This window comes from Panthera uncia, chromosome F2 (assembly GCF_023721935.1).
Source record: "Panthera uncia isolate 11264 chromosome F2, Puncia_PCG_1.0, whole genome shotgun sequence".
Lineage (NCBI taxonomy): Eukaryota > Metazoa > Chordata > Mammalia > Carnivora > Felidae > Panthera > Panthera uncia.
In genome coordinates this window covers 19090490-19102753 of record NC_064812.1, presented here as the reverse complement: position 1 = coordinate 19102753, position 12264 = coordinate 19090490, and the positions used below count along the sequence as shown (strand labels likewise).

The window sequence follows — 12264 nt, the reverse complement described above, 5'->3', positions numbered from 1 at the left end:
GGTTAAATAACTTTCTAAATAACCCACAGGTCAAAGAAGAAATCAAAGGGGAAATTAGAAAAGGTTTTTAACTATAAATAAAATCAAAACACATAAAATTTATGGAAAGCAGTTAAGGCAGTACTAAGAGGATTGTAAATGCTTATCTTATCATGGAAGAAATACCTAAAATCAGTAATCAAATTACAATCTCAAGAAGCTAGAAGACTAAATCCAAGTTAAGTAGAAGAAGAGAATTAGGAACTAGACCAAAAGTCAGTGAATAAAATACCGAGGACTCCCATCTAACAAAAGAAGTGCAAGACCTATACACGGAGAACTGTAAAACTTACTGAGAGTAATTAAAGACAATATAAGTAAATGGAGAGATACACCATGTTTGTAGATCGGAACACTCAGTACTATTAAGATGGCACTTACCTCCAAATTGACTCATAGATTTAATTCCGTCTCTAACAAAATCCCAAGAGGACTTTTCATAGAAATTGACAAACTGATACTGAATTTATATGGGATTGTAAAGGCCCTAGAATGGCCAAAACAATTTTGAAAAGGCAAAACAACTTTTGAGAACTTACACTATCTGATTCACAACTTCACAACTATAAGGCCACAGTATTCAAGACAATGTAGTGTTAGATTAAGAACATACATGTATCGGTGGAACAAAATAGAGACAAGATGCCAATAGAAAAGATAGTCTCTTTAACACAGTGCTGGAAGAACTGGATATCCATATGTAAAATATGGATTATACAAAAATTATATAAAATTTAATACAAATTAATTCAAAATAGATTATATACTTAATTATATACCTAATGTAAGCACTAAAACTATAACACCTCTGTAAGAAAATATATTTACCAAAAAGATGATCTATAAAGGGGAGCCTGGGTGACTCAGTTGGTTGAGCGTCCGACTTCAGCTCAGGTCATGATCTCACGGTCTGTGAGTTTGAGCCCCGCGTTGGGCTCTCTGCTGACAGCTCAGAGCCTGGATCCTGCTTCGGATTCTGTGTCTCCCTCTCTCTCTGCCCCTCCCCCACTCATGCTCTGTCTCTCTCTCTCTGTCAAAAATAAACATTAAAAACAAATTTTTAAGATCTATAAAAAGAAAACAAATCTATAAATTCACCAGATTTAAAAATGGCCACTTTTTGAGAACACTAGAAAAAAATTTTAAAGGCTACTAAGAGAAAACATTTCCAGTCATGTCTAACAATGGAGAAATATATATAAAAAAATCCTTACAACTCAATAGTAAGGAGACAACCCAATTAATAAGTAGGTAAGAAACTTCAATAGACATTTCATTAAAGATACATGAATAGCTAATAAACCACGCAAAAGATGCTCAACATCATTAGTCTTTTGGGAAATGCAAATTAAAACCACAATGTTTTAATATACTTACTAGAATGGCTGTTATTAAAATAGTGACTATCAGGGGTGCCTGGGTGGCTGTCAGTTGAGCGTCCAACTTCGGCTCAGGTCATGACCTCACAGCTCAGTTTGTGAGCCACTCTCCCCTACTCTCTCTCACTCCGGATATATAAATAAAAACTTAAAAAAGAAAAACAGTGACTATCAAATGTTGATGAGAATGTGAAGAAACTAAATCTCACACATTGGTGGTATTAGTATAAAATGGCATAGATACTCTGGAAAACAGTTGGGCAGTTAGACTTACACTTCACTGCAACCCAGTATTTCCATTCCTAGGTATTTATCCAGGAGAAATGAGAACATATGTCTACACAAACACTTGCAAGGAACTGTTAATAAAAGCCATATTTATAGCAGCTAAGAATTGGAAACTGTGCAAACATCCATCAGCCAGTGAATGGATAAACACAGTTTGTTTTGTCCATACAGTGGAATACTGCTCAACATATTGAGGCATGAGAAGTTTTGGGGGTACCTAAATATGGTATGTTTATAAAGCCAGATTTAAAAGACTATTCATTACATGATTTCATTTATATGGAATTTCTATAAAAAGCTAAAGGACTAGAAAGCAGATCAGTGGTTGCCTGAGGCCAGGAATAGGAGAGGAGATTGACTGCAGAGAGATAATGGAAATTTTCTCAAACTGGATTCTAGTGATGGATGCATAATTGTATAATTCTTAAGTTAATCACATTTATACTCTGATATATGTATATAGATATGTGTAAATTATACCTCACATATACCTTTTTGTGACAGAGAGAAGGAAGGAAGGAAGGAAAGAAAGTCAAAAAAGGAAGAAAGCCAAATGGGGCCCTACCTGAGAACAATTAAATACAAATCTCTGGGGAAGAGACCAGACCAGGACCCCAGTAGTTTGTAATAGCACCCAATGGCTCAGTCGGTTAGGTGTCCAACTTCGACTCAGTGCATAATCTCACCACTTCTGGGTTCGAGCCCTGCGTCAGGGTCTGGGCTGATAGCGCAGAGCCTGGAGCCTGCTTCGGATTCTGTGTCTCCCTCTCTCTCTGCCCATCCCCCACTTGTTTTCTCTCTCTCTCTCTCTCTCTCTCTCTCTCTCTCCCTCCCTCTCAAAATAAATAAGCATTAAAAAAAATTATTAAAGCACCCAAGTGTTTCAAGTGCATCCAGTATTAAGAACTTCTGCCCTAGATGTGTTCTTCTCAGCCCTAGGCTAGAGAACGACTGTTGCTAAAGAGAAAGTCCTTCAGATCCTCTGAGGCAAAAAAAAAAAAAAAAAAAGTGTGTGGAGGGGAGAAACACTATTTTAGGCTTTAGAATTGTTTGAACAACGATATCTCTGTTGGAAAGTGTGTAGCCTTGCAAAATGCCTATTGAAGACTAGATTTTTATTTTATTGTTTAATTTTTAGTGTGACTATCATATAATGGGTATTTTATTTTTCTTATATATATACATATATACACATATATACATATATATACACACATATATACATATATATACACATATATATGTGTGTGTGTATATGTATATATACATATGTGTATACATATACATGTGTGTATATACATATATATATATATATATATATACTTGTCATTAAGTTAGAAGATTTACTTAACCAGAATATCTTACTACCCTAATCATCCTGAGATATTTTTTATTATATCAAGTGGAATATTATTTCCTCTTTACATTCATATGATTTTGTATTTTATATTGTTAAACTGTTTTATTGTTTTATTTTTATTTTTAATTTTTTTAATGTTTATTTATTTTTGAGAGAGAGAGAGACAGAGCATGAGTGGTGGAGGGGCAGACAGAGAGAGGGAGACACAGAATCAGAAGCAGGCTCCCAGCCGGCAGCAGAGCCTAATGCGGGGCTCAAACCCACAAACTGTGAGATCATGACCTGAGCTGAAGTTGGATGCTTAACCCACTGAGCCACTCAGGCGCCCCTGTTAAACTGTTTACAGGATTTTAAGAACCACTGAGAAACTTATTGATACAAAATATGACTTGATTTTTATTTTACTGGAATTTTGTTTGCTAAAGAAATCAATATATCTCTTCGTTAAAGTGTGTATGTTACCTGTAAACTTTGATACAGTTAAAGGGCACTTGTAGTTTTGGCCTCTTTCATTTTCCCTGTATAATAGATCCAAAATGGATGTTTGTTTTGGTGGAGAGAGGGCATGCAAGCCAATCAATCTCTTCAGAGTTAATAGTGTAAAAATAACTGATGAAACAGAAATTTTCTGTTGTAATCATTTCCCCTTATTTCTTTAGGAAGAGCTATGGGAATTGAATAACAAAGCTAATTGTAAATCTGTTACTCTCTGTGGTCTTTACATAAAAGTTATTTAATAAGCCTTCAATTAACACCTACCAAATCTGGAACAACATTTTTTAAATGACTGCATAATCATGGTCAGGGGAGTTCTTTAAAATAAATATTTTTCTTTTGAGGAAAATAAGATTGTTGTAATTACAGGCCTCTGTGATTAAAATGCTAATAAAGGTGATGGAATTTACAATCAATGTGGAAAGGATGTCATGGGTTGAAGAGATACACATAACTTGAATTGGCAAAGTGCTGAGTTGGTAAATGAATTAAAAGTCACTATAAAAAAAAAGTCACTATAACTCTTGGCAAATCTTAGTTTCAAATGCAACTGGTAACAAGTGTTTTATCTTTCTAGTAACCTTTATTTAAATTTCTTTTCTAAAATTGATGTTTATGAACGGTATTAATGTCTGTGTTGCACACTAATTGCATAAATTTATTTTTGTACTTCCTGCATGTTTTGGAGGATAAGCTTTAAGCCACAGTATGTTCATCTGTGAAATGAACTGTTGTAATAAAATTACAGTAGTTTTGGAGCACATGGGTGGCTCAGTTGGTTAAGCATCCAATTACTGATTTCGTCTCAGGTCATGGTCTCACGAGTCGTGAGGTGGAGCCCCATGTCGGGCTCCATGCTGACATCACAGAGCCTGCTTGGGAATCTCTCTTTCTCTCTCTCTGCCCCTCCCCTGCTCAAGCTCTCTCTCACTCTCTCACAAAACAAATAAAACCTAAAAAAAAATTTTTTAATTACACAAATTTCTTTTTCCTGTGTGTGTGTGTGTGTGTGTGTGTACACACATATCGCATAATATTTTTAAGGTTTATCTTTGTTGTACTTCATACCAATACTTCATTCCCTTTTATTGCTGAATACTACTCTGTCATTTGGATGCATCACTCATTATTTATTCACACATCAGTTGACGGACACTTTAGCTGTTGATTCTTTTGAGCTGTTGTAAATAATGCTTCCATGAATATTTGTGTACATGTTTTTGCGTGAACACATATGTTTAAAATTATTTTGGATATAAACCTGAGAGTGGAATTGCTGAGTTTTGTGTTATTTATATGTTTAGCTTTTGAGGAGTTGCCTAACTTTTAAAGTAGCTGTACCATTTTATATTCCCACCAGCAGTCTTTATAAGAGTTCCATTTTCTCTGCATCCTTATCAATACCTGGTATTGTCTATATTTTTTGTTATATTCATCCAAGGGAGGTAAAGTGGTATCTCTTTGTGGTTTTGATTTACAGGACCTTGTTGGTTAATGGCGTTGAACATCTTTACGTGCTTACTGGCCATTTGTATATATCTTTGGAGGAATGTCTATGCAGATCCTTTACTCGGTTTTTAATTGAGTTAGTTGTCTTTTTATTGTAGTTGTGGAGCTATTTATATATTCTAGATACAAATCCCTTATAAGATATATGATTTACAAATACTTTCTTCTATTCTGCAGATTGACTTTTTTTTATTAATTAGTAATATTTACTGAATAATTAGGATATGTCAATGATCTAAGCACTTTCCACATAGCATCTCGCATTTAATCGTCTTCACAGCAGCCTTGCCATATGCGTACTTCTTTTTTAAATTAATAATCTTTATTTTTTTAGAGCAGTTTTCAATACTCCACAGAATTAAGCAGAAAGTACAGTTTCCATATAGCCCATGTCCTCACAAACATGTAACCTCCCTGTTTCCAATGTTCCACCCCAATTGTACATTTGTTACAAATGACAAGCCTGCATTGACATATCATTATTACCCTAGGTCCATAGTGGCTTGACTCTTCATTATCTTGATGATGTACTTTGAAGCACAAAAGTTCTTAATTTTGGTGAAATTCAACTTTTTTTTTTTTCTTTTGTTTTTTGTGCTTTGGGTCTCTTATTTAACAAACCATTGCCTAATCCAAGGTCGTGAAGATTGATGCCTTTTTTTATGGTAAGAGTTTTAAAATTTAGCTCTTAAATGTATATCTATGATCCATTTTGAATTAATTTTTGTATAATTTTTTGTATATTAATTAATCCACTGAGAGGTGGATGGGTAGGAGTTCAACTTTGTTCTTTTGCATATTGGATGTTCATGTGTTCCAAGAGCATTTGTTGAAAAGACTGTTCCTTCTCCTTCAACTTGTTTTGGCACCTTTGTTGAAAATCATTTGACTGTATGGGCGCCTGGGTGGCTCAGTTGGTTAAACGTCCAGCTTTGGCTCAGGTTAGGATCTCAGTTAGTGGGTTCCAGCCCTGCATCTGGCTCTGCACTGACATTGTAGAGCCTGCTCGGGACTCTCCCTCTCTCTGCCCCTCCCCCTCTCGCACTTTCTCTCTCTCTCTCTCTCAAAAATAAATAAATAAAAATCACTTGACTGTAAATGTGAGAGTATATTTCTGGCCTCTGAATTCTGTTAATCTGTATGTCTGTCCTTATACCAGTGCCTCAGTGTCTTCTGTACTGTAGCTTTGTAGTAAGTTTTCAAACAGGGAAGTATGATTCCTCTAAGTTTCTTCACCCCTACCACACGCTCACATTCTTCTCACTTCCCTATCCTCCCAGTAATTGTAAATTAATATTCATAGTTTTAATTATTATGAGTATGTAATCACTCTTCACAGTTGAGCCATGTAATATATCTTATTTTCCTGTCCTGTGCATTATTCTGTTTTACCTAGAGTCAATGATTCTTTTTTTCTATCCAGTCACAAAGCCTTCCTCCAGTGGTAAAACTGAGTTCAGTACCTTTGAGCACATTAAGTATCCCATCAATCATGTATATGTAAGAAATCTCTTCCAGATCTATATAACCTGCCTAATCCAGATTAGTTGGTTTTACTCTCTAGATTTGTTCCATAGCTTTGGGTTTAAAAGACTATTTTTTCATCATCATAGAAATTTCTTTTGCCTTTCTTTTTTGGTGCCTGGATCCTTTAATCTTCCTGTTTCTTTCTTTTCTCCCCCATTTTGGTGGAGCATATTTTCTAAAATCTTCCTGAAATTTTGAAGGTATTGCTCCATTATGTTCCAGCTTTTAGTGCTGTTGTTTAGAATTCTAGTGCTGTTCTCATTCTTGATTTTTTTTTTTTAATAGGAAGCCCATATTTTCACTGGAATTTTGTAGAACCTACTTGTTCTTAGTCTTCTGAATTTTCATGATGATGCACTTTAGTGGGTCTGTTTTTGTTCTTTTTTGGGCTCTCAGCATGCCTGGAAGCTTGTCTTTTTACTGGGGAAAATGTTCTTAAAATTATTTTGTTGATAATTTCCTTTCCTCTGTTTTTTTTTTTTTTTTTTCTCACTTCTGTTACTCTTGTTTAGATGTTACTCCTGGTTTGTGTGTCTGTCTCTTTTTCTCTTCCTCTACTATTTTCCATTTCTTTGTCTTTTTACTCTACATTCTGTAGATTCACTGAACTTTTTCTTCTAACCTTTTAGATGAAATATAGGTCTGTGCTTTCTTATTTTTCATTTCCACGAGCTCTATATTATTTAATGTTCTTACAATTTTCTGTTCTTATTTAATGGATACAGTATCTATTCTGAGGATTCTAGTGACCTGATTGGATGTTTGGTTTAGGTGTGTGTGTGTGTGTGTGTGTGTGTGTGTGTGTGTGTGTATGATTTCTTTTTACTGCATATTCTTTGTTTCCTGCAAGTCACTTGTTTTCTGTTTATTTTGGCATCTGGTTTTCATACTAACAACTTTCCTTGAGGTCCTATGATGTTTGGCTGCCTGCTCACATTTAAGAGATAGTACCAGAAAACTAATGGGAAAATTTGGATGCATGGCTGTAGCTTGTTGACTGTGATCTTCATTTTAGGGTGATCTCAACGGGGAACCTAGCTGACACCAACATTGGCATTCTTTAGTCTTTCCTCTAGGACTGACCATATTTCCAAAAGAAAGTTCAATTCTGTTACCTAGCTTCCAAAATTCTAGAAGTCAGGTAGATAGAGAAGGGTAAAAGGTCTCAATATTCAGTATACAAGTACTTACTTAATGCACTGATAATTAACTCTAACCATACTCTCTGTCCAGTAGCTCTCAGGCCAGAGGCAGCTTGTGTTACTTTCTCCAGGGAGTAAACCACTAGACTTCTGGGCTGGGGACAGGACAATCATGTGCCTCAATAGAATACAGAGTGGTCAGGATGCCAAACTGCTTCTCACAGACTTCGACCTGTTTTCCTGTTTCACCTTCACGTTGCTTCCAGTGCCATCTGGGACCATCATCCCAGAGTCTTGTCAGGGTTTGTGGTATAAATTATGTTGCTTCTAAGCTTTCTCCACTGTTTATCTTTTCTCAGCTTCCTCAGTAGTCTGTTACCAATTATTCATCTGCTTCCTGCTTTTAAAATCAGTTGTTGTTGTCTCTTCTATCAGATATTAGTCCTTGTAGATTTGTGCTATTTAAAAAATCTCTTTATTCTCATTTTGTGGAATTTCAGGAGACGGTGAAAATAAATGCTTATTTCTAATTCACCATCTTCAACAAAAAGGGACTCTACTTCTATTTTTAATCTCAAAGGCTTCGCAGTTTTTCTTTGACCTTCGCTATAACCCTCACTTGATTTGTTTTTAAAATATACAAGAAGCTGTCTTAACTGACCTTCACATAACTGGCAGGCCAGATTAATGAATGCTCTCCATTCCCTCTGTAAAATACATTATGGATGCCCACTGCAAGGACCAAAAAGCTACCCTGAAGTGTATCTGTGCACTTCTGCTCCCACCACCTGAATTGTGTGTGCTCGCAGGGGTCAGTTTATTCCATTTTAAAGAAATAGAAGCTGGAAATAGTAGTTGATACATTATAGTGGGGTCATAGAAGAAACACACCATGGAACTCTAGTAGGCCATATCAAAAGCTAATGAATGAGTACAGAGTTTAATTTAAAGTACAGTGTTTATGCTTTGCATCCTTTTTGTTACGATTCTCTGCTTTCATTTTTCTGAGTTAAATGGACAAGTGCTACCCGAAATGTATTGCATAACGGCTTGTTTTCAAATAACATAGAAAGTCATTATACCCTATGGGTCAAATGTATGCTTCTGTGGTGTTGCATGCTGAATTTTCACATACTTCACAAGATAGTTGTTTTTGCTTAGTTCCAGATGTTGAAGTGAAAGGTGAGTGCTCCAGCTATTACCTCCTGTTACAAGGTGCTGGCAAGAGAAAATGTAAAGCCACCTTGATTCACTCAGCCAACCAGATCAATGGCTCATTTGCACTCCGTTTCATTCATGGAAAGATGAAAGCAAAGACAGAAGAAGCCAAACTGAGTAAGTGTTGATTTCAGGTGGAAAACGTTTTATATTTGTTTGTATATGTAGTTAAACCTTATGTGGTTTTTAGGGGGCGCCTGCGTGGCTCAGTCGGTTAAGCGTCCGACTTCGGCTCAGGTTATGATCTCACGGTCCATGAGTTCGAGCCCCGCGTCGGGCTCTGGGCTGATGGCTTGGAGCCTGGAGCCTGCTTTAGGTTCTGTATCTCCCTCTCTCTCTGCCCCTCCCCCCTTTCATGCTCTGTCTCTCTCTGTCTCAAAAATAAATAAACGTTAAAAAAAATTTTTTTTTAAAACAAAAAAAAACCTTATGTGGTTTTTAATGAACTTATTTTCCCCAAACTCCATTTCGCTCTCAATTTACCTTTTATTTCAAACATACAATAGCATATTTGAACAATTTAGAGTCTGTACTCTAAATTAAGCCCCTTTTCATTCTACCTAGTAAAATTTAGTAGGTCAGACTTAAGTGCTAAATAGGAAATTTTCAGTGTTTTCCACTTTACACACATATTATTTTTCTACAATTTATATTTCATTTTTACTTCCTCTCAAGAGTCTTAGTCTGTTTTATTGCCCATCTTTTTTTTTTCTTTTCATTTTCTACATTTCGATTCTCCATCCCTGTATGACAAACCACTCCAAATTTAGCTTCAAAATGCCTATTTATTATTATGTTTTGTAGTCCTGTGGGTTGACTGGGCACAGCCGATGGTTCTATTTTGAAGTCCCACTTAGAGCTGAGACTCTATCCACTTGAAGACTTTGTGCAGCTTGTTGTGTAAGACAGCTTCTTCAGCCACATGTTTGGCTCCTGGATTAGGATGACGGAGCAGATGAGATGGGTTAGGATGACGTTCTCTTCACAGGCCCTTTTCTCATAGCCAGTGAGCTTCCTCACGACACTTTAGTCTCAGGGTAGTCTGATTTCCTACATGGTTGCCAACTTTTCTTAGAGCAGTTGTTCTAAGAAGCCTCAGGGTTTTTTGACCTAGCCTAGAAGTCATTCACTGTCCCTTTTACCATAGTACTTTACTGATTTCATAGGGTTAGCCTGGATTCACTGTAGAAAGACTACACAGCAGGTAAACAGGAGTAGTTTGTTGGGAGCATCTTTAGAGACTGGCTGGCTTGAGTAGCTGACCTGTAAAAGAAAATGTGATGGAAGAAATTCTATTCTGCTACCTAAATTCCCTCAATTTAAGAGGTTGGTTAGAGTTTAAAATGTAAAATAATTTAGTATGCTTAATTTCTGCATCTTAATTATTATTTATTTTGAAATAAGCAAGACAGAGATGAGTAATTGACTTGTTTTTTAAAATTATGTAATAACACTTTCCTGGGAACTCATTATTGTCATAGAACATCTTTAATACTGACTTTTTTTTTATTTCTCAGGCTTTCCTTTTGACTTCTTGTCACTTCCACATTTTTCTGGAGAGCAACTTATACAGAGAGAGAAACAGTTAACTAATGTCCAGGCTTTGGCTTTGAAAGAATGTCTGAGTAAGTAATGGTTTGTACATTTCATTAAATGTTTACTTGTTCAGAAATAATGCATTGTTATTGTTGTACTTTTTTTTAATTTCATTTTTAAAGTTTATTTAATTTATTTATCTTGAGAGAGTTAGAGACAGCACAACTGCGGGAGGGAGGGAGAGAGAGAATCCCAAGCATCTCTGCACTGTCAGCACACAGCCTGATGCGGGGCTTGCACCCATGAAGCCGTGAGATCATGACTTCAGCCAAAACCAAGAGTCGGACACTTAACCGACTGGGCCACCCAGGCACCCTTCACACTTTTTCTCACATTCTTTGCCTTTTAGGTGTAATGCTCATTTGTAGAACTACTCTTGGTAGGGTAATGCAGAGTAGAAATGGTCTGCAACTTTTTTCCCACCAGACTTAGAATCTTTGTGTTTTATTCATACATCTCTGTTAACATTCATAAAAACATTTCTTTGGGAAAATTTGGTATCTCATTCCCTTTAGCTATATATTGGAAAAGATACCTAACTTTTATCCTGATTGCTATAGACCTTCATTTTTATTTTATATCCAAGTTAGTTAGCATATAGTGCAATACTGATTTCAGGAATAGAATCTGGTGATTCGTCCCCTACATATAACACCCAGTGCTCATCCCAACAAGTGTCTTCCCTCATGCCCCTTGCCCATTTAGCCCATCCCCACACCCACAACCCCTCCAGCAACCCTCTGTTCTCTATATTTAAGAGTCTGTTATGTTTTGTCCCCCTCCCTGTTTTTATATTATTTTTGCTTCCCTTCCCTTATATTCATCTGCATGGTATCTTAAGTACCACATATAAGTGAAGTTATATGATATTTGTCTTTCTCTGACTACTTTCGCTGAGCATAATAGCCTCTAGTTCCATCCAAATAGTTGCAAATGGCAAGATTTCATTCTTTTTGATTGCCGAGTAATACTGTATGTATACACACACACACACACACACACACACACACACACACTACATCTTTATCCATTCAGCTGTCGATGGACATTTGGGCTCTTTCCGTAATTTGGCTATTGTCAATAGCACTGCTGTAAACATTGGGGTGCATGTATCCCTTCAAAACAGCATACCTGTATCCTTTGGATAAATACCCAATAATGTAACTGCTGGGTCATAGGATAGTTTTAGTTTTAATTTTTTGAGGAAACTCCATACTGTTTTCCAGAGTGGCTACACCAGTTTGCATTCCCTCCAGCAACGCAAAAGAGATCCTCTTTCTTTGCGTCCTCGCCAACGTCTGTTGTTGCCTGAGTTGTTAATGTTAGCCATTCTGACAGGTGTGAGGTGGTATCATTGTGGTTTTGATTTGTATTTCCCTGATGATGAGTGATGCTGAGCATTTTTTCATGTATCTATTAGCCATTTTGATGTCTTCTTTTGAAAAGTGTCTCTTCATTTCTTTTGCCTATTTCTTCACTGGATTATTTGTTTTTTGGGTGTTGATTTTGATAAGTTCTTTATAGATTTTGGATACCTACCCTTTATCTGATATGTCATTTGCAGATATCTTCTCCTGTTCCTTCAGTTGCCTTATAGTTTTGCTAATTGTTTCCTTCACTGTGCAGAAACTTTCTATCTTAATTAGGTCCCAGTAGTTTGTTTTTGCTTTTCTTTTCCTTGCCTCCAGAGACATGTTGAGTAAGAACTTGC

The 12264-nt window shown here is 36.3% G+C and overlaps 1 protein-coding gene across 3 annotated transcripts in view; it reads left to right on the top strand.

The window, feature by feature from the left end:
* MTBP (MDM2 binding protein) overlaps positions 1 to 12264 on the top strand; it is an 84914-nt gene that overhangs the window by 33136 nt on the left and 39514 nt on the right. For all 3 annotated transcript variants that reach the window (XM_049632949.1, XM_049632948.1, XM_049632950.1), the window contains exons 12-13: positions 8901 to 9074; positions 10475 to 10582. In XM_049632949.1, coding sequence (XP_049488906.1) covers positions 8901 to 9074; positions 10475 to 10582 — 282 coding nt within the window. The remainder of the gene's footprint in view (positions 1 to 8900; positions 9075 to 10474; positions 10583 to 12264) is intronic.